Source organism: Somniosus microcephalus, chromosome 11, assembly GCF_052327205.1.
Source record: "Somniosus microcephalus isolate GS21.2 chromosome 11, FLI_Smic_1.0, whole genome shotgun sequence".
NCBI lineage: Eukaryota > Metazoa > Chordata > Chondrichthyes > Squaliformes > Somniosidae > Somniosus > Somniosus microcephalus.
In genome coordinates this window covers 186,625,286-186,647,277 of record NC_140997.1, presented here as the reverse complement: position 1 = coordinate 186,647,277, position 21,992 = coordinate 186,625,286, and the positions used below count along the sequence as shown (strand labels likewise).

At 48.7% G+C, this 21,992-nt stretch overlaps 1 protein-coding gene across 1 annotated transcript in view; it reads left to right on the top strand.

The window, feature by feature from the left end:
• The window catches only part of LOC147111047 (cadherin-related family member 3-like), a 147,823-nt gene that overhangs the window by 37,857 nt on the left and 87,974 nt on the right, over positions 1 to 21,992 (top strand). Inside the window, exons 6-7 of the mRNA XM_086001503.1 lie at positions 14,090 to 14,197; positions 21,200 to 21,396. Of these exons, the coding sequence (XP_085857629.1) occupies positions 14,090 to 14,197; positions 21,200 to 21,396 (305 nt within the window). The remainder of the gene's footprint in view (positions 1 to 14,089; positions 14,198 to 21,199; positions 21,397 to 21,992) is intronic.

Genomic DNA, 21,992 nt, shown 5'->3' with positions numbered 1-21,992 from the left:
TGTTCTCCGACACACTGATAACTACTCCCTCCTAGCTGAGAATGCTGGAAACAATAAGTCACCAAGTGCTGGCCATCCCTTCACAGTGATGTCATAAACTTTTGACAATGTAGGGTCATTGCGTGTTTCTCTTTCAATGAGGGAGTTTGTCACTGGTAGCTGCTCAACTATTGTTGTGTGAAATACCTCTGCTGAGTCAACTGTTGTAGTTCTCTCTGAGGTCGGCAGTGGTAAACGTGACAAACCATCGGCGTTGCCATGTTGCTTGGTCCCCTTGTATTCAATGTCATACAGGTGAGCCCCTAGGAAGAGTGACCATCGCTGCAGCCGTTGTGCCGTCATCACTGGAACGCCCTTCCTTGGGTTGAAGATTGAAACGAGAGGCTGGTGGTCAGTTAACAGTGTGAACTGTTGACCATACAAGTAGTGGTTGAATTTCTTGACTCCCCACACAAGGCTGAGGGCATCTCGGTCAATCTGTGCATAATTGCGTTCAGCTGTAGTCAATGATCTTGAGGCAAAGGCTATTGGTCTTTCTGAGCCGTCTGGGAACTTATGTGACAACAAGGCACCAATGCCATGGGGTGAAGCATCACATGCCAGTTGAATAGGTAAGGATGGGTCAAAGTGAGCTAGCACATCTTCTGAAGTAATGATTCTTTTACTCTCTTGAAAAGCTTGTTCACAGCTGTCACTCCACTTCCATTGTGACCCTGTCTGTAGCAGTGCATTTAGTGGGTGTAACACTGTGGATAGGTTGGGCAAGAACTTGTGATAGTAATTCCCAGTCCAAGATATGATCTCAACTGAGACACATTTTCAGGTGTTGGTGCATTAATTACAGCTTCAATCTTGTCTGGAGACTTGTGTAAACTGTCCTTGTCAATCACATGTCCACAGTATGAGATTTCCTTTTTGAAAAACTCACACTTGTCTCGGTTTGCTCGGAGCCCATACTCCCGTAACCTGATGAGCACCTGTTCGAGATTGGAAAGGTGGTCGTTGCCATTCTTGCCAGTAATGATGATGTCATCAAGATAACACTGAGTACCTGGGATCCCCTGCAGGACTTGGTCCATTGCCCTTTGCCAGATTGCAGGAGCTGATGCTATTCCGAATACCAGCCGATTGTACTGGTAAAGGCCTTTGTGCGTATTTATTGTCAGGTACTTCTTTGATGCATCATCAATTTCCATTTGGAGATAGGCCTGGGCCAAGTCAATCTTTGTGAAGCGTTCCCCTCTTGACAGGAAAGCAAAGATGTCCTCAATGCGAGGCAATGGGTACTGTACTGTGTGGAGGACTGGGTTAACAGTCACTTTAAAGTCTCCGCAGATGCGCACTTTCTTGGCTTTCCTGGTTTTGTGCTGGAGGTTTTCTTCATCACTGGAACTATAGGTGTGGCCCATTCACTCCAATCCACCTTGGACAGGACCCCTAACTGCTCCAAGTTCTCCAGCTCTGCTTCTACTGAAGGGCGAATTGCATAAGGCACTGGTCTGGCCTTGTGGAACTTTGGATTTGCGTTCTCCTCAATCTTAATTTTTGCTTTCATGCCCTTAAGTGTTCCTATTCCCTTCTTGAACACTCCCTGAGAGTCAGAGAGTATTTGTGACAGTCTCACAGGAGTGGCGTTGCTGTCCTCCTTTGCTGACACAAACAGTGCTTGGATGGTGTGCCAATCCAACTGTATTTTCCTGAGCCATTCGCGTCCCAGCAATGGTGGTCCTCCATTTTTCAGTACATAGAGGTTCAATTGCGGTATTTTTTTTTCTTTGTATGTCACTGTCACTTTTATTTTACCTTTGGGGCACACGCTTTGTCCTGTGTATGTCTTTAACAGTACTTTAGTTGGCCTTAGCGGTATGTGTGAAAACAGTCGTTTGTAGTCATGTACAGAGATCACTGTTAAAGCTGAGCCTGTGTCCAACTCCATTTTCAGCCTAAATCCTGCCACTTCTGGAGTAATCCATATTATTCTGTGATCCTCTGTCTCTTTCACACTGTGTAGTTTCAGACAAGACAAACCCTCTTCCTCTGAGTCTGTGTTACTTTTTTTTTATCTGAACTGTTTCCAGTCACGTGGTGTACCTTCTTGTATCTTTCTTTGAATGGTTTCTTGTTTTCAGTCACTTGATGTACCTTCTTGTTACTCTGTATTGTATCAGTTTTCTGCTTCTTATTTGCTTTGCAGACTCTTTCAATGTGCCCTTGTCTGCCACATTGTCTGCAGTCTTTGGCCTAAAAATTCAGTATAGCCACTTTTGGGGCGGCAAAGTCGGGCGGCCGCTAAAGTTTGCGCCCGGCGCAAAGTCGAGCCCCCTTCACCGATATTCAGTTGCATCGCCCTAAGAGGTTGCTGCTGCGCTAAAACAGGCGATGCACGACTATCATTAGGCGCTAAGCCGGCAGCCCGGGGCGCTAACACCGGAAGTTGGGCGCAGGGCAGGTGCGGCGAGCTGCTGATTGCCGGCAGACACTTTGGCTCCGGTGAGCTCTTAAAGGGGGAGGGTGGATTTGTTTTTTTGACAGGCCGAGACTAGTGTATTTGTGTTTTTGGGGAGGGCTTCTCTCCATCACTTTGTTGTTGTTCCTCCTCCTCCTCCTCCTCCTCCTCCTCCTCCTCCTCCCAAAGAAGGAGTGTTGCAAAACGGCTGCCTTTTCTACTGCAGGAGTGCCCTTTAATTTGCGCTCCCCGCGGCCCGCCTCGGCTGTGTACCGTTCCACTTCACAGTCGTTCGGGCCGCCAGGCGCACAATGGGGCGGCGCGAGTGAAGTTCCGGTTCCGGGCGCACAAAGGGCGTTGCACGACGAAATGACGTCATGATCTGCGCACGCAGATGAGCGCGCGCAATGACTTTGCGCCGGCGCTAAATGTCTACTGAAGTTGGGGCGAGGCGCAGATCGCGCTGCGCCCGGGCACTAAGCGCCTAGCGCTCGAGATCTACTCCTCCTAAGGCGCTAACGGCTGGCGCAGCCAACTGAATTTCTAGGCCTTTGTCTTTAAACCAACAGCCATTGTGGTCATGTGACATTTTGCCACAGCGATAACACTTCTTTTCTTGTTTCAGTGACATTTTATTAGTTGAATATTCCAGGGATTTTTGTTGAATTTCTAAAGCGCCACGTGCTGCTGCTTCCATTGATATTGCAATACTCAGAGCCTTCTCCAATGTGAGGTCTTTTTCAGACAGGAGCTTCTTTTGTGTGCTTTCACTTTGCATGCCACACACAAATCTGTCCCTCAATGCGTCTGATAAGCCCACTCCAAATTGGCAATGTTCTGCTAATTTGCGCAACTTTGCCAAATATTCAGAAATGCTTTCATTTTTGCTCTGGTTCCATTTATGGAATTTAAATCTTTCAGCTATGGGCAGTGGTTTGGGGCTTAAATGGTCTTGGAGTGTGTCCACTATTTGTTTGAATGTTTTGTTTGCTGGCTTTTCAGGGGTTAATAAACTACGTAGCAGCCCATATGTCTTTGCGCCCATAACACTCAGCAAAACAGTGGCTTTCTTTTCTACCTCCACTCCGTTAGCCTCACAGTACAACTCCACTCTTTCAATGTAATTTGCCCAGTCTTCAATGCTCCTATCAAATGCTGCAATAGTGCCAATCATCGCCATTTTTTTTTTCCAAACCTGTTTTTCTTTCTTTACTAGTTAGCTAGCATCATGCAAGTCACTGTGCACTTTTCACTTGACTTACGTATCCCCTGCCCAGCTTAGCAAGCGTGCTCCATTTTCTCTGCCTTCTCGCTCCTTTCTTCCAAGTTTCGGTGTCCTCTGGATGCAATGCCAGAATAGGAAGACGTAGGTTCATAATTCTCGTCGCCAATTTGTTGTGTTTGTACTGCTACACACAACTACATAAAATAATAAAGCAGCAGAGACTGAGAGTAACTTCAAGTGATCTTTACTGGTTAACTGGAACTTCGGCACTGACTATACAAATCGATACGCGTCTGTTATATACGCTCGCAACTAAGGATGTACATCCGCAAAACAAAGTAGTCCCTTCAATGTTGTATACATTACACCCCAGTACTGGTGCCAGTGCACTATGAACTGAAATCCCTTCCTCCCACACCACTCTTTCAGCCATGCATTGAAACCTCTAATCTGTTTGCCCCTATGTCAAATTGCACGTGGCGCAGGTAACAAGCCAGAGATTATTACCGTTGAGGTTCTGCCTTTTAATTTGGATCCTAGCTCCTCAATCTCCCTCAGCGGAACCTCATTCTTAGTTCTAACTATGTCGTTGGTTACTATGTGGACCACAACAACTGGATCCACCCCCTCCCTCTCCAAGTCCTTCTCCAGCCGCGACGACATGTCCAGGCAACACAACCTTCGGCACTCCCGGTCAGGGCTGCAGAGTACAGTGTCTATTCCCCTGACTATACTGTTCCCTACCACAACTACATTCCTTTTCACTCTCCCCACTTGAATGGCCTCCTGCACCATGGTGCCATGGTCAGTTTGCTCATCCACCCTGCAGTCCTTGTTCTCATCCACACAGGTAGCAAGTACCTCACACCTGTTGGTCAAAGGCAAGGGCTGAAGCTCCTCCATCACTACACCCTGGGTCCCCATACCTTCCTGACTCATAGTCACAACTTCCTGCCCCTGACCATTGACAAACTCTAAAGTAATACTTAATCTTAAGGGGTGTGCCTGCTTCCTGGAACAAAGTGTCCAGGTAACTCTCCCCCTCCCTGATGCCCTACAATGTCTGCAGCTCGTACTCCAACTCAACAACTCTGAGCCGAAGTTCCTCGAGCTGCAGACACTACCGCAGATGTGTTTGCTCGGGATCTCACTGGTCTCCACAAACTCCCACATGCTGCAGTTACGGCACACCACCTGCCCCGCCATGTCTATCTAACCTTTATTTATTTGATTTGTTAATTAATTATTTTTTCCTCAGTTATTTTAGTTTTATTACTTGATTGGTTTATCTAGTTTTAGTTACAAATTTAATAAAGCAAAGTTATAGCAATTTACAGTTTCTTAGCTAGCTTAGCGACTAAAAAAACTGTAATACTCACCAACCAATCACCTATCTGCTGCCCTGTAATGTCACTGCTTGACTTTACTGTTTGAAGGCTCTTTATAACGTCTCTGATCCCGCTCCTCATGCCGCTGCTCTCATGCTCTTTATAGCGTCTCCGATCCCGCTCCTCGTGCCGGTGCCCTCACGCTCTTTATAACGTCGCTGATCCCGCTCCTCGCACTGCTGCCCTCATGCTCTTTATAGCGCCATTGATCCTGCTCCTCGCGCAGGGTGCCCTCACGTTCTTTATAGCGCCATTGATCCCGCTCCTCGTGCCGGTGCCCTCACGCTCTTTATAGTGCCGCTGATCCCGCTCCTCGCGCCGCTGCCCTCACGCTCTTTATACTGCTATTGATCCCGCTCCTCGCGCCGCTGCTCTCTCACTCTTAATAGCGCCGCTGATCCCGCTCCTCGCGCCGCTGCCCTCACACTCTTTATAGTGCCGCTGATCCCGCTCCTCGCGCCGCTGCCCTCACTCTCTTTATAGTGCCGCTGATCCCGCTCCTCACGCCGCTGCCCTCACGCTCTTTATAGTGCCATTGATCCCGCTCCTCGCGCCGCTGCTCTCTCACTCTTTATAGTGCCATTGATCCCGCTCCTCGCGCCGCTGCTCTCTCACTCTTTATAGTGCCATTGATCCCGCTCCTCGCGCCGCTGCTCTCTCGCTCTTTATAGTGCCATTGATCCCGCTCCTCGCGCCGCTGCTCTCTCGCTCTTTATAGTGCCGTTGATCCCGCTCCTCGCGCCGCTGCTCTCTCGCTCTTTATAGTGCCGTTAATCCCGCTCCTTGAGCCGCTGCTCTCACGCTCTTTATAGTGCCATTGATCCCGCTCCTTGCGCCGCTGCTCTCTCGCTCTTTATAGTGCCATTGATCCCGCTCCTCGCGCCGCTGCTCTCTCGCTCTTTATAGTGCCATTGATCCCGCTCCTCGCGCTGCTGCTCCCTCGCTCTTTATAGTGCCGCTGATCCCGCTCCTCGCGCCGCTGCTCTCTCACTCTTTATAGTGCCGTTGATCCCGCTCCTTGTGCCGCTGCTCTCACGCTCTTTATAGTGCCGTTGATCCCGCTCCTCGCGCCGGTGCTCTCATGCTCTTTATAACGTCTCTGATCCCGCTCCTTGCGCCACTGCTCTCTCGCTCTTTATAGTGCCGTTGATCCCGCTCCTCGCGCCGCTGCTCTCTCGCTCTTTATAGTGCCGTTGATCCCGCTCCTCGCGCCGCTGCTCTCTCGCTCTTTATAGTGCCATTGATCCCGCTCCTCGCGCCGGTGCTCTCATGCTCTTTATAACGTCTCTGATCCCACTCCTCGCTCCGCTGCCCTCATGCTCTTTATAGTGCCGCTGATCCCGCTCCTCGTGCCGGTGCCCTCACGCTTTTTATAGCGCCATTGATCCCGCTCCTCGCGCCACTGCTCTCTTGCCCTTTATAGCGCCATTGATCCCACTCCTTGCGTCGCTGCTCTCTCGCTCTTTATAGCGCCATTGATCCCGCTCTTCGCGCCGGTGCCCTCACGCTCTTTATAGTGCCGTTGATCCCGCTCCTCGCTCCGCTGCCCTCACGCTCTTTATAGCGCCATTGATCCCGCTCTTCGCGCCGGTGCCCTCACGCTCTTTATAGCGCCATTGATCCCGCTCTTCGCGCCGGTGCCCTCACGCTCTTTATAGCTCCATTGATCCCGCTCCTCGCGCCGCTGCTCTCTCGCTCTTTATAGTGCCGTTGATCCCGCTCCTTGTGCCGCTGATGGAATATAATGTTGGAAAGTGTGAGGTTATGCACTTTGGCAGAAAAAATCAAAGAGCAAGTTATTATTTAAATGGAGAGAAACTGCAAACTGCTACAGTACAAAGGGATCTGGGGGTCCTGGTGCATGAAACACAAAAGGTTAGTATGCAGGTACAGCAGGTGATCAGGAAGGCCAATGGAATCTTGGCTTTTATTACAAGGGGGATGGAGTATAAAAGCAGGGAAGTCTTGCTTCAGTTATACAGGGTACTGGTGAGGCCACACCTGGAATACTGCGTGCAGTTTTGGTTTCCATATTTAAGAAAAGATATATTTGCTCTCGAGGCAGTTCAGAGAAGGTTCACTCGGTTGATTCCGGAGATGAGGGGTTGACTTATGAGGAAAGGTTGAATAGGTTGGGCCTCTACTCATTGGAATTCAGAAGAATGAGAGGCGATCTTATCGAAACATATAAGGTTGTGAGAGGGCTTGATCGGGTGGATGCGGGGAGGATGTTTCCACTGATGGGTGAGACTAGAACTAGGGGGCATAATCTTAGAATAAGGGGCTGCCGTTTCAAAACTGAGATGAGGAGAAACTTCTTCACTCAGAGGGTAGTAAATCTATGGAATTTGCTACCTCAGAGAGCAGTGGAAGCTGCGACATTAAATAAATTTAAAACGGAGATAGACAGTTTCCTAGCTGATAAGGGAATTAGGGGTTACGGGGAGTGGGCAGGGAAGTGGACGTGAGTCTAGGTTCGGATCAGCTATGCTCCTATTGAATGGTGGAGCAGGCCCGAGGGGCCGTATGGCCTACTCCTGCTCCTACTTCTTATGTTCTTATGTTCTTATGTTCCTCGCGCCGGTGCCCTCACACTCTTTATAGTGCCGTTGAACCCGCTCCTCGCGCCGCTGCTCTCTCGCTCTTTATAGCACCGCTGATCCCGCTCCTTGCGCCGCTGCTCTCTCACTCTTTATAGTGCCGTTGATCCCGCTCCTTGTGCCGCTGCCCTCACGCTCTTTATAGTGCCGCTGATCTCGCTCCTCGCGCCGCTGCTCTCTCGCTCTTTATAGTGCCACTGATCCTGCTCCTCGCGCCGCTGCCCTCACGCTCTTTATAGTGCCATTGACCCCGCTCCTCGCGCCGCTGCTCTCTCGCTCTTTATACTGCCATTGATCCCGCTCCTTGCGCCGCTGCTCTCTCACTCTTTATAGCGCCATTGATCCCGCTCCTTGTGCCGCTGCTCTCACGCTCTTTATAGCGCCGCTGATCCCGCTCCTCGCGCCGCTGCTCTCTCGCTCTTTATAGTGCCATTGATCCCGCTCCTCGCGCCGCTGCTCTCACGCTCTTTATAGTGCCATTGGTCCCACTCCTTGAGCTGCTGCTTTCACGCTCTTTATACTGCCGCTGATCCCGCTCCTCGCGCCGCTGCTCTCTCGCTCTTTATAGTGCCATTGATCCCGCTCCTCGCGCCGCTGCTCTCACGCTCTTTATAGTGCCATTGGTCCCACTCCTTGAGCTGCTGCTTTCACGCTCTTTATACTGCCGCTGATCCCGGTCCTTGTGCCACTGCCCTCATGCTCTTTATAGCGCCGCTGATCCCGCTCCTCGCGCCGCTGCTCTCATGCTCTTTATAGTGCCGTTGATCCCGGTCCTTGTGCCACTGCCCTCATGCTCTTTATAGCGCCGCTGATCCCGCTCCTCGCGCCGCTGCTCTCATGCTCTTTATAGTGCCGTTGATCCCGGTCCTTGTGCCGCTGCCCTCATGCTCTTTATAGCGCCGCTGATCCCGCTCCTCGCGCCGCTGCTCTCTCGCTCTTTATACTGCTGCTGATCCCGCTCCTCGCGCCGCTGCTCTCATGCTCTTTATAGCGCCGCTGATCCCGCTCCTCACGCTGCTGTCCTGTGATGTCACTCCTTGGTTTTTGTTGTTGTTGAAATCGTCGGAGCTGCCGCCTCCTCCGCTGCTGCCGCCAATTAGGTCCGCCTAATTATTTACTTCTGAAATGCAATCACTGTTGTTAGGCAAATATACCAAACAATTTTAACACAGCAAGGCCTCACAAACATAACTGAAATCTTTACCTGAGCGTCGAGGCGGGTGCGTGCGGGCCACATAGCGGGTCGTCATCCCGAACCTTTTAACAGCGCGTTCTGCATTGCGCGTTTAACTCTGTTACATCAATTGAAACAGTTGTGCAGTTTCCCAGCTGAATTAAATGGAGCGAGTCTGCTGACTTCACCGATGACTCGTTTTCAGCGCGGATATTTAAAGCCTTGCACACATCCCAGTTGAAGTTTGTTGGAGGAGAGATAAAGGTGTTTGGGAGAGGTGGAAATTGTTGGATATCACTTAGATTTCTGTGGGTCATGGAGTCACGCTGACAGAAGGCTGTGCTCAGATTCACTGTTGCCTCCCTGGAAGTCCTGGTCCAGTGAGTCAGAGCATGCAGGGCGGTCATCTTCCCTGTGGATGGCCGCAAAAGACCAGCCAGAGACACCAAGAGGGCATGGCTGGAGATCGTGGAGGAAGTCAGCAGCAGAGAGGTCGTAAGGCGGTCCTGGATCTAGTGCTGGAAAAGATTTAATGATCTCATGAGGTCAGGAAAGGTGAGTGCAATGCCACATTCAACTACATCCTGATGTGCGTGTCACCCCAAACCCATCACTCTGTCTTCCCAAGCCTCCTGTGTGTCAGCTTTGGCTCAGTGGGTAGCACTCTCACCTCTGGGTCAGAAGGTTGTGGGTTCAAGTCCCGCTTCAGGGACTTGAGCACTAAAGTCTAGACTGACACTCCCAGTGTAGCACTGAGGGAGCGCTGCACTGTCGGAGGTGCCGTCTTTTGGATGAGATGTTAAACCAAGGCCCCGTCTGCTCTCTCAGGCGAATGTAAAAGATCCCATGGCACTATTTCAAAGAAGAGCAGCGGAGTTATCCCCGGTATCCTGACCAATATTTGTCCCTCAACCAAAAAAACAGATTAGCTGGTTATCATCACATTGCTGTTTGTGGGAGCTTGCTGTGTGCAAATTGGCTACTGCGTTTCCCACATTACAACAGTGACTGTACTTCACTGGCTCTAAAGTGCTTTGGGATGTCCGGTGGGCGTGAAAGGCGCTATATCAATGCAAGTCTTTCTTTCTTTTACTCCTGCACATCAATCCTCACGCCAACCTACCTTGCAAGGTGCACCCATCCCTCACTCTCTATGCACCAACTCATATCCCCATCTTACTAACCACCACTGATACTCACCTTCAGTCTAATGGAATCATAGGAAGTAACGCCACAGAAGGAGGCCATTTGGCAATGCCACGCCACTTCCTCATAGTCACCCTCGACAGATGTAGCCCATCCATTCCTTACACTCATTCCATCACTCTCACACAAAGTTCTCTTCTTTCCCAAAACAACAGTGAGAGGCAACGATCCAGAGGTGGCCCTCCAATGTACACCAAATTGACTCCAGCAGAGGAGGAGGCGCTTGAAATTACTGGAGTTGCAGAGCTGCTGGCGGTAGGAGGCGGAGAGAGAGGAACCTCCCAGCACCCTGGTGGCAGAATTAAATCTGATACAGCCACATGGCATACAACAGTCACTCATGATGACTTGATGTCAGCAGCCAGTGAAATGTCATCATGTGCATAATGGTCATGTTACACATTCTTATCATAAGACTTCTAATTCATCTCTTTACTCTCCCACAGGTCCATCAAGTGCCCCCACTCCCCAACTGTCCAGCCAAGGAAGACGACTCCTCAGAGGAAGCTCCACTCTCTGAGGGTGCACTGTCAACAGACCCATGCACACCTCAGTGGGTCCTGTGAGAGATAGAGTAGCATTGTCACCTGGTGTCTCACAGATCACAAGTGAGCAAGAGCAGATGATGGAGACAGGGACAGCAGTGGAGACTCCTCGCTGGAGGGTGTAGGATGCTCCCAGCTCTGCTCAGCTGCACGCAGATGCTGAACCTCGGGGGCCATCGAGAAAGAAGATAATCTTGGAGGCGCAGCAACAAATGTGCGAGGCTCTGGCAGCTTTTGCAACCATGACATGTGAAACTGTACAGAGAATGAAGGAGTCCATCTCCAACACGAGCACCACCATCTCACAGGCGATGGCAACGATGTGCTGTTCCATGGAAAGGATGGCCACCTGCATGGAGCAGCAAATGCGCCAGCCCAACGAGAACAAGCTTGCTGTAAACAACAGATTGCAGACACTCATTGACCTCATCTCGAGGAGGGATATAAACTTAGACTTGGCATTCATCGCCCCACTGATGTGCAGCAAGGTGCTCTCCAGCTCCTTGCTAGCAGGGAAATGTGGGTGGCCCATGAGAGGGTTGATGGTAAGAGGGGACATGGAAGTGGGGGCTCTTCTCAAAGCGTTCCCACTTCTCCCCCATTGCCTCCGCCTCATTCAGAGCCCCACATGCTTCCTCGGATCCTAATGGCTGAGTCTGCCCCTGCACAGTTGCAGGAGGAGCAGTCTTTGGCGGGGCCATCAGAGGCTCCAAAACCCAGAGGACATCCGCCAAAAGTGTCTATACAGTCGCAGCAGGGAAGTAAGCAGCCTGCAACTACCTCTGCTGAAGCCACAGGGGTTGCACCTCGTAGAAGCACACAGAGATGAAAAAAGACACAATTGTAGATGCACAAGGGTAGCCACGTGGGTGTTTGACAAAATGTTAATATTAAGTTTCAGTTATATTTATGACGCACATAAATTTATTTCTCTGCACTACTTTCCCGTCTTCTCCATTTTTGCCTGCTACTTGGGAAGTGGCTTTGTCACTTGGACTGAATGGTGAGACATTATTTAACCTCGAGCAATGGGGGTTTGGGTGATAGGAATGGCTGGGTCATTGTAGGAGGGTTTTGTGATGGGGTGGGGGGCGGGTGGGTGGAGTTGATAGGCATCTGGGAGCCATATGGGTGCCCTGGTGCAAGTTAAATAAATCGAGCCATTATGAGGGCCTCCAGGGCAGCAGTGTGCGCTGCTGCTGGTGCCATCTGCACCTCAGGTTCCTCCTCCTCATTCTCCGCCTCCTCATGTTCCACCTGTTCCTTCTCATGCTCCTCCTCCTCCAAAGAGGCTTTGCGCTCTGCGCCTTCTCCTCCTACAGCTCCAATCCTCGCTGCTGTGCTGTGTTGTGCAGTGCGCCACATACAATGATAATTCTGGAGACCCTGGCTGGTGCGTACTGAAGGGCTCCTCCAGATCTGTCAAGGCATCTGAAGCACATCTTCATCATGCCGATTGCTTGCTCTCTGACACATCTGGTGGATATGTGGCTGTCATTATAGCGCTGCTCGGCCTCATTTCTTGGCTTCCTCAATGGTGTCATCAACCATGCCATCAGTGGATAGCCCTTGTCTCCAAGCAGCCAGCCGGTAAGTCTGTTTGGAGGTGCAAAGAGCTGAGAGAGAATGGACTGGCGCAGCACGAAAGAGTCATGGCAGCTTCCAGGGAATCTGTCGCACACATGCATGATGATCTTTTTATGGTTGCAAACGAGCTGCACATTAAAGGAGTGGAAGCCCTTGCAGTTCACAAACACTCCTGGGTGATGATGGGGTGCCTTGATGGCCACATGTGTACAGTCGATGATGCCCTGCACCTGTGGGAAGCCAGCCAGAGCCACAAAGCTGAGCACTCGCTCACTAACACTGGCCTCACCAGTGGCAAAGTTTACATAATTGGTTGACTTGTGAAACATGGCATCGGTCACCTAGGTGATGCATCTGTGGGCTGCCGACTGCAAGATCCTGGAAATGTCTGCTGCAGATCCCTGGAAGGAGCCTGAGGTGAAGAAGTTGAGGGCGGTGGTGACTTTGACAGCCACTGGTAAGGTGTGACCGCCAGGCCCGGTGGGCAGCAGGTCTTCTTCCAGCAAGCTACAAATGTCTGCGGCAACCTGGCGCGATAGCCTGAGCCTCCTGAAGCACTGCTGCTCAGTCATGTCCAGGAAGTTCATCCTCTGTCTGTATACCCTGTGTTGGGGGTATCGCCTCTGGTGAGGTGCACCCCTGTGCTGAACCCCTCCTGTGGAGAATCAGGTCGGTGAGGGGAAGGCTGCTGGTGTGGTTGCTGCTGCTGCTGGTGTTGTTGCTGCAGCTGCTGGTGGGGCTGGTGTTGTTGGTGCTGGGGTTCATCTTGGTCCGATTCTGAGGTCCAAGGTGAGACAGCATAAGCGGAACCATGCTGATCTAATAGATGCCAGGTAAAGTAGAGATCAGAGTCACAATCCTCCAATGTAGTGATAGTGACTAGCAATGTGGTGAGAGTGGCTTCAGAGGTTGCAGAAATTACCTACAAACTCCTGACAGCTAAATCTCTGCACAAAATGGTGTCAGTCAGAGCCTTTCCCTCAGGCAAGGAAGCAGGTGTAAGGTGTGAGTATTTGTGTTTTTTCCAGCTGTCACTTAATGGACTCGCACAATGGCCACTGAGCTTCCGCCTCCCCTTCACAGGCAAGGTTCCCCAGGTGCGCGAATCCCGTGCGCAACCAGTTAAAGCCCAAACCTGACTTTAAAAAGGCAATTAAGGGTCTGTAAACAAGCAGTTAAGTAGCTCAATGAGGTCACCCTCCTCTCCACAGTGGGTCCGTTGCGCACCTCAAAATGCGCCCGAATTAAAGGCAGAAGTCGGCGGGATGATGGTGGGATGACGGCGGGTTTCCGGCGCACAGTCTATTTCCGCGCTTTTAACTGCTGACCTGCCCCCAAACCTGCACGCTCTTCAATGTGAAAATTCCAGCCTAAGTGAGATGTACAATCAGTTAAATTGGTTTTGGTTGAGAGGGGAATTTCAGTCAAGGATAAAGGAGAACACTCTACTTGGATTCCAAATAGTAGTGTATAATCTTTTACATCCACCTGAACAGGCTGACGGGGCCTCAGTTTAACATTGTATCCACAAGCTGGCATCTCCGACAATGCAACGCTCCCCCAATACTACACTGAAGTGACTCCACTTCAAAAGTATTTCATTGGGTGTAAAGTACTTTGGGATATCCTGAGGCTGTGAAAAGTGCTATATAAATGCAAGTTTTTCTCTCATTTCTTGCTCCCATCTACACAACTTACTGAGTCTCCCTGTAAACTTGAATATTCTACTCTCTATTCCTTCATCCAAGTAATTGAGATACATGGTGAAAAGCTGAGGTCCCAGAACAGATCCCTGGGGAACACTACATGTGGGCAGCATATTCATATGTATCTTGGTAGTATTCTGTAATGCAAATTATTATATACCGATTATTAACAGCGTCTCTGTTTAACTAATGCGAATCATTATCATTTGAAGCTATTCGTTGCCAGTGAAGATAAAGGATACAGGCGGTCTGTTCATTACTGGAGTTGTGAAAGTATTCATCACCAATGTCAATGACAATAGTCCAGTATTATCTTGCACGTAAGTGTCTGTAATTATTTTATGAACTGTAGTGTATTCGGGCTGGTTTTACCGGTCTGTGCTGCCGGCAGGTAACCTGATTGACTGAGAGCATGTTTTAGAAATTCAAGTGCATGCTGCCTACAATTTTCTAACCATTGAAATTAATAGTTGGGAAACAGTGGGCAGTTTGCACCTACATTTTTGAGTTGAGCTGGCAAGGCTCCTTGGTGGAAGGGCTGCGTGTAATTAGCCAAGAATTACTGAGTCTGAAGAGTTTAGGAAATACCACAACTGAATGTACTTCAATGTTGAAATCTCAGCTGACAAATATTCTTATGTAAAGTCTCAAACTTGAAAATTCTCTGTTTTGTTACATTTTAAAGAGCCTGATGATTTTTTTTTGTGTGTTGGTTAAAGTGAAGGATGCCTGTGCTGAGCATTGAAACATTCTACAACTTTTTGCACCCAGATTTCCCAAGCTCATTACAGGTTAGAAGCAAGGTAAAGGTCCACCTACACCAGCTTAACGATACACATAACATGTAGCGTCAGAAGAACATCCCTAGTACGTCAACAAACCAAAACTAATTTTTCACATCAGGCATCTTTATAGATTCTTCAAATGACATTTCAATAATAATTAGCATTGAATTTTTGGGTGGCTTTGTGTTGCAGATCTATGCCTACTAGGAATTGGGCTGAGACAGGCTAAACTCATTGCACACCGACTTTGAGTCATCATTCTTTGCTGGTTGAGAGGATTGTGTTATAGTCCACTCTGCCAGCCAGGCTGTGTGAAAAGTCTTTATCTAGCCAAACTTGCATTATTTTTTTTGTGTGTTTGATTTTTGATGCTGGTATGCTTCTCACAGTCATGGAGTACAGAGACCAGTTTCTTTTTGACCAAATGTAATTAAGCATTTGGGTATGACGTGGAGCAGATGCATTGTAGAGGTCCCAGAAATTTGGATCAACTCCACTCTCTCTGGAAAGTTCCTCTACTGCAGATTCTATGGAATTCTTATTTCTGAGAGATCTGCCAAAGTTTTCATATTGCCTTGCCACCCTTTGAATGGCTACATAATTAGAAGATTTTCTCTCATCACTATTTGTTGAGGAATCATAAGCATGTTGTTTTTGTTTTCACTACAAATAGCAAACAGATGAGATCTTCGTGTACGCCAGCGATTACTGATCATTGGGGGTTGCTTTGTCTTTTAAACGTTTTTTTCACCCTCACTAGAATCGCAGACAAGTAACAAAAAAAGAATAATTTTGTTAAAACATTTTTATTATTGCAGTTTCTGTCACAAATCCAACATTGATCCATCTTTTATGAAGAAACCAATGATGGAATGGACGTGTGCAAAAATGACACCTCTGTACATATGTAAGCAGGGGTACTGAATTGGGCAAAATTCAATTATTTATGAATTAACCCAAATTGGCCTAAACCATGCCTCTTCAGCTTTGAGTTATGGTTTGGTACATAAAAACTGCCAGGCTCAACTCCTGCTGTGATTTTTCTTCTCTTCTGCGGAACCACCTCAGGGCGGATTTTAACCCTGCTGACCCAGAGCTACTGGGTGGGTAGGGATTTAAAATCCATTTACATGACTTTGTAATTATATTGACTTACCCGCCAATGTCCCGTCCAAATCCCGCCATTTCTGATTCTTACCGGAATTTCTGAACAAGCTGCTAAGCCATCCAAAGCCGGCAGGGCTCTGTGTTAAATATGCAGATCGGGGTCATGCCAGCTTTCCTTCCAGGTGAAGTGTTTCAGAATAGGAATAGTTCTTTACTTTCCTTTTTGAGGGCGCATGAGGAGCAGGTCTCACAAGAAAAGTTTAGGCCACCCCTGACCTGAACTCACCCCCCCTTCCCTATTGCGGGACACCCCTGTAATTCCTATCCCCACACTAACTAGAGAGCTAGTGGGTGGCCCTTGGCTGCCCAATTTTCCAGAGGCTGTCAGCCGCTGCCTGCCCACTTTCTACTTGGAACAGGAGGGAGGTCAGTGGGCAGCGTGTTAATGAGGCCCGATGGTTAAAATTAGTGGCCTCACTCTGCCACTGGCAGACGAGAAAATAACTTGCCAAAGTGGTTTCCCGCCCACTCATGTCACACCACTTAGGCAGATCCTTAGTTGAAGAAATTTAGCAAAAACAACGTGTCAAAACTATTAACAATGCTGACATGTTAATAAGATAATTGTTGCATTGAATCTACAAATGAAATTTAATGGCTTGTGAATATGTTCCTTGTTTAACAAATGAATATAGTGTTGCATTTAATAGAACTTTAGGACTGGATTTTCCCAGCTGAGGCGGTTTAGCGGCGGGTGAGGTAGTTGACGGGTTCCGGTCCCGCTCCCGGTTGCAGCCGCTCTGCTGATAGAATTTTGCGATAATTGGGCTTGCTAAGTCCTCGATGCGCGTTGCTCGGCCCAATCACTAGGTGTGGGTCTGTTCAGCTCCTCTGATGATGCGTTTGCTGCCATTGTATTTAAGGGGGCCATGTCCACATTTGCTGTCACTTTTACTTCCACACTCCTGAGTGCTGCTTGAGAACAAAATGACTGCACAGAGACAGAGGGCTGCGCCATGCTTCAACGATGATTCCCTCCATGTTCTTGTGAAGGGAGTAAGAGGACACAAGGAGGCTCTGTTCCCTGGGAGTGGAAGGCGGAGACCTCCTCACCAGACCAAGGCAGCCTGGCTGCAAATAGCTGAGGAGGTCACTGCAAGGTCTGTTGTTGCTCACACCTGGGTGCAATGCAGGAAGAGGTTCAATGATCTCCTGCATTCAGGAAAAGTGAGTATAAAAGCACACTTACCTTAATTCTGCTGTGCCTGTCATCACATCCCCATCACTCTGCATTGCCAACCCTACTCCTGCACATCCTAACTCACCCCAACATCCCTTGCAGCATCACCCATCCCTGTCTCCCTATCTACAGAATCATATTCCCATCTTACTGTGCACCCCTTACACTCGCACTCAACGCTATGCAATGACAACAACTAACAACTCAGAAGGAGGCAACTTGGTATTGGCACCCCACTCCATCATAGTCTCCCTCTAAATATCTATTCTATCCACTCTTTACACTCATTCCATCACTCTCACTAAAACTGCACTTCTTTCCCTTATTGCAGGAAAAGAGAGCCCACAATAAGAGGGAGAGGGAGAGAACAGGAGATGGACCACCATCGCTCAGTGATCTCACCAGCGCTGAGGAGGCAGCTTTGGAGATCACAGGAGAAGTTGAGCAGCCTGAAGTGGGAGACGGAGAGAGGGGCTCATTAGAACAATCTGGTGACAGAATTGTTTTCCCGGCATCTTATTTTGCAAACTTGAATGACTCGATTGGGATCTGGTGTCAATAGAAATTGAGTGCTAATCATGTGCACAATGGGATGTGTCTGCAATCTACACATCACATGTCTAACTCATGTCTTTACTCTCCCACAGGACCATCAAGAGCCCAGCCCCTCACTGTCCAGGAGGAAGAGCAGGAGCTCTCCTCAGAGGATGCTCCAGCCTCTGAGGGAGCAGCGTCAGCAGAAATGAGTACACCCAGCACCAGCGCAGAGACGCACACTTCAGTGGGTCCTATGCAAGATAGAGTAGTGTTGTCACCTGGTGTATCACAAGTCACAAGTGAGCAAGATCAGATGGTGTAGACAGGGTCAGCAGTGGAGACTCCTCGTCGGAGGCCACAGGAGTCTCCTAGCTCTGCTGAGCTGCATGCAGACCCTAAGCCTCGGGGGCCATCCAGGAAGAGGGCGATCCTGGAGCTTCAGGAACAAATTCAGGAGGCTCTGACAGGGTTTTCAACCATGGTGACTGCAAGTGTGTAGAGAATGGAGGAGTCCATCTCAAATATGAGCAACGCCATGGCGCACGCACTGGCAATTGTAGGTTCTGCCGTGGAAAGGATGGCCACCTCCATTGAGGACATAAATCGCCAGACTCAGGAGAACATGGTAACACTTCTAAATAGATGGTCATCTCTGAAGGATAGATGGGCATCTATTGAGGAGAGAAACCAGAGGTTCATGGACGTCCTTGTTATGAGGAATGTCAGCACAGAAATGGGTCCTCATGGCCTCACTGATGTGCAGCAAGGTGCTCTCCAGCTGCTTGCTAGCAGAGAAGTGCGGGTGGCTCATGAGAGGGATGATAGTGGGAGGGGACATGGAAGTGGGAGCTCCTCTGTAAGTGCTCCAACTTCCCCCCCCCCTTGCCAACCCCTCGGTCAGAGCCTCCCTGAACAGTGATGGCCGAGTCTGCCCCTGCATAGCCGCAGGAGGAGCAGACTTTGGCGGGGCCTTCAAAGGCTCCAAAACCCAGAGGACGACCATGAAAGGCATCTAAGCAGGCGCAGCAGGGAAGTGAGCAGCCTGCCTCTACATCTGGTGAAGCCACAGGGGTAGCACCTCGTAGAAGCACGCGTAAAAGAAAGCTTGCACATAAATAGTCACTAGGGCGGTCACTTGGATGTTTTCCTATAAATGAATGCTAAGTCTCAGTTCTTTTATTTTGTTGTAATAAAGTAATGTATTGTCAATGATTGATGTTGTTGCCATATGTGTGGTCACAAATTGAGATGGCACAGACAAGGGTGAGGGCGCCTTTATTGTCCAGCAATGGTGGTGAGAGTGCAACGATTGAACAGTTCATTGTAGAGATGCTCTATGGTGTGGCAGTGTGGTAACGCCAACCTTCATGTGTATGTGGCAGCCACATGTTGTGCTGCATAAAGTTACGTGAATCTGGCAATGATTAGGCCATCCCTGGCATCACAGCCAGCAATGTGCTCGCATGCTGGTCGTACTGGGGCAGCCGCCTCCTCCAGGTCTTCCTCTTGCTGACCCTCATTCTGGTCGTCCACCTCCTCCTCCTCCTCTGAAGAGGTTGTGCGCTCTGCGCCTTCTTCCTCATGCAGCGCTAATCCTCACTGCAGTGCAATGTTGTGCAGGGTGCAGCAGGCAACAATGATTCTGGAGACCCTGGCAGTGCATACTGAAGGGCTCCACCAGATCTGTCCAGGCATCTGAAGTGCACTTTGAACAACCCTATTGTTTGCTCTATGAGAGATAGGGTGAAAATGTGGCTTTGATTGTAGTGCTCCTCAGACTCATTTGAGGGCCTCCTCAACGGTGTAATTAGCCACGTCTTCGGGGGATAACCCTTGTCTCCAAGAAACCAGACGGAAAGTTTGTTTGGCAGTGCGAACAGCTGAGGGACAGTGGACTGGCGCAGGATGTAAGAGTCATGGCAGCTGCCAGGGAATCTCACGCACACATGCATGATGCTCTTCCTATGGTTGCAGACCAGCTGCATGTTAAGGCAGTGGAAGCCTTTGTGGTTTACAAATGCTGCTGGGTTCTGATGGGGTACTCTGATGGCCACATGTGTGCAGTCGATGACGCCCTGCACCCGTGGGAAGCCAGCCAGATTGACAAAGCCGAGCGCCCGCTCGGTAACACTGGCTTCATCAGTGGAAAAGTGGATGTAATTGGCGGACTTATCAAAGAGGGCATCGGTGACCTGCGTGATGCATTTGTGGGTGGCCGCCTGGGAGATGCCGCTAATATCTGCTGCTGATCCCTGGAAGTAGCCTGACGCAAAGAAGTTGAGGGCGGTGGTGACTCTGACAGCCACTGGTAAGGAGTGTCCACCCGCTCCTCTGGGCTGCAGGTCCTGATCGAGCATTGTGCAGATGTCAGTGACTACCTCTCGCGAAAGTCTCAGCCTCCTTTGGCACTGCTGCTCACTCATATTGAGGAAGCTCATCCTCTGCCTGTAAACCCTGTGTTGGAGATATCTCCTGCGGCGAGTTGCAGCCCTGCGCTGATGACCTCTGCCCTGTGCAGCATCAGATGGTTGAGGAGAAGGTTGGCGCTCTTGTTGGTGATGTTGGTGTGCCTGATTCTGCTGCTGCTGAGGTTGATCCTCTTCCGATTCTGAGGACCAGGATGACAGAGTATAAATTGTTCCCATTCTGCTGTTATATATGGCAGTTGAGGATGAGATCTTAGAAGCAGTCAGTCAATGGGGAGAGAGGTTATTTCAAGGAGGTGACAGTGCATATAGACTTTACACACTTGCAGACTCTATACAGATCAAATGTGTCTTCCAAATCCTGAAATCAGCAACCTCTGACATTTGACAGTGAACAGATGTGAGAGTTTAGCTTTTATACTGAAGTTGCAGCTGTGATATTGAGTTCGTTGGAACTCCCGACATACTTACCTGATGTAATCTGCGAACGACGTGAAACCCGTTGAAAATGTGCCAAAATAGAAAATGGCTGGCAAAATAGCAGGAAACAAGCACTTAACAAGCAGTTAAGTATCTTAAATGCCTCCCCCGCCGCTTGGTGTCGGGTCTGTTCTGAAATTGCAGACCCAACACTTGGGAAACTCACATGGAGGCAGGATCACAACCCGCTGTCAATCATTCTGAATTTAACAGCTGACCCGCCTCCAAACCCGCCCTCTGAGCGCTGGCAAAATAATAACTTTTATTATTGACAACCTATGGCATATTTTTATCCTCTCAAAAATTTTGCAGGTTTTATCCAAACCTCTATGCAGATTCCCACTGATATTGGTTATTAGCATTTAAAAGACAAGGCTTACAGTTCACCTTAGCTTAAATTTCTGAAAATGTGGTTACTTAGTAAGCAGTATGCTTCATTTCTAATAAACGTACAAAATGTCAATAATAATAAGCGCAAGAAATAGTTGCACAACTGGCCCATATATAATTTAGTTCTGAAAATGCATTGCATGCAGACAGTACAATTCAGTTTTCACACACTATATACCATAGAACAGTAAAATTAGTATATGGTGTAGAGGATTGATATTATCATGGAGTTTCTTGCGGTAGAGCAAGGTTTGTTTAATTAGTATTTAAGAATTAAAAATATATTTTTTTAACAATGGGTTTGAAAAGTGAGCAGTGCTTCCTTTGTTGAAGTCTAACTAAGCTTATTTTATGTAGTTTCAAAAGTATAACTAATGGCAAAGAAACTGAGGCGGGAGAAAAATCTGACTCGGGGACGACGGCGACTATAAACTTAGATGAAGAGCTTGCAGTTGGAACAGTTGTTGCAATTTGCACAGCTACAGATGCTGATGTTCTGAGCGACATCACTTACCAGCTTGATCCTGCAAATAATTATTTTATCGTTGATAAAGGTAAGCTTATCATTATTTATTCATTTCTTGATGTATTGATGATTGCTGTGCTGACTTTGGGTTTGTGCCCTAAAAATGCTGTTCATAATTTTTAGGATGCCAGTTCAGCATTCCATGTAAATTCTGCGCTATGTAAATTTAAAAAACCACTTGCGTTTGTAAATGAAAATGTCATTGTGGTGGTACATCAATGCCTTCTATGTATATGAAATTTGTAAATGATGTTGCTCTTTTGACTTACTCCCCTCTTCTTCTCCTCTCTTTGAATATGGACCTGTAATGTTTGTGTGTAATTGAGACACGGACTGCAGAAGTTGGTTATAACAGGTGTTTACTGAATGGAGACAAAACTGGAACTACTATACAAAGTTACTACACAGGCTTATATACAGGGGTGGTCACTACTGGTACTGCAGTATACAGGGGCTGCAGAATATAGTTCCTTCTTCAAGGTACATACACTACAGGACCAACAGCAATTATGGAGGTGGTCATACATATTATCAACGGGACTCCTGGATTAGTGCCTCCGCTGTTTTCTGAGGAGTTCCGCCAGTCATCCGCTTAGAGTTACAGTGCGTCACAGTCTAGCCTTA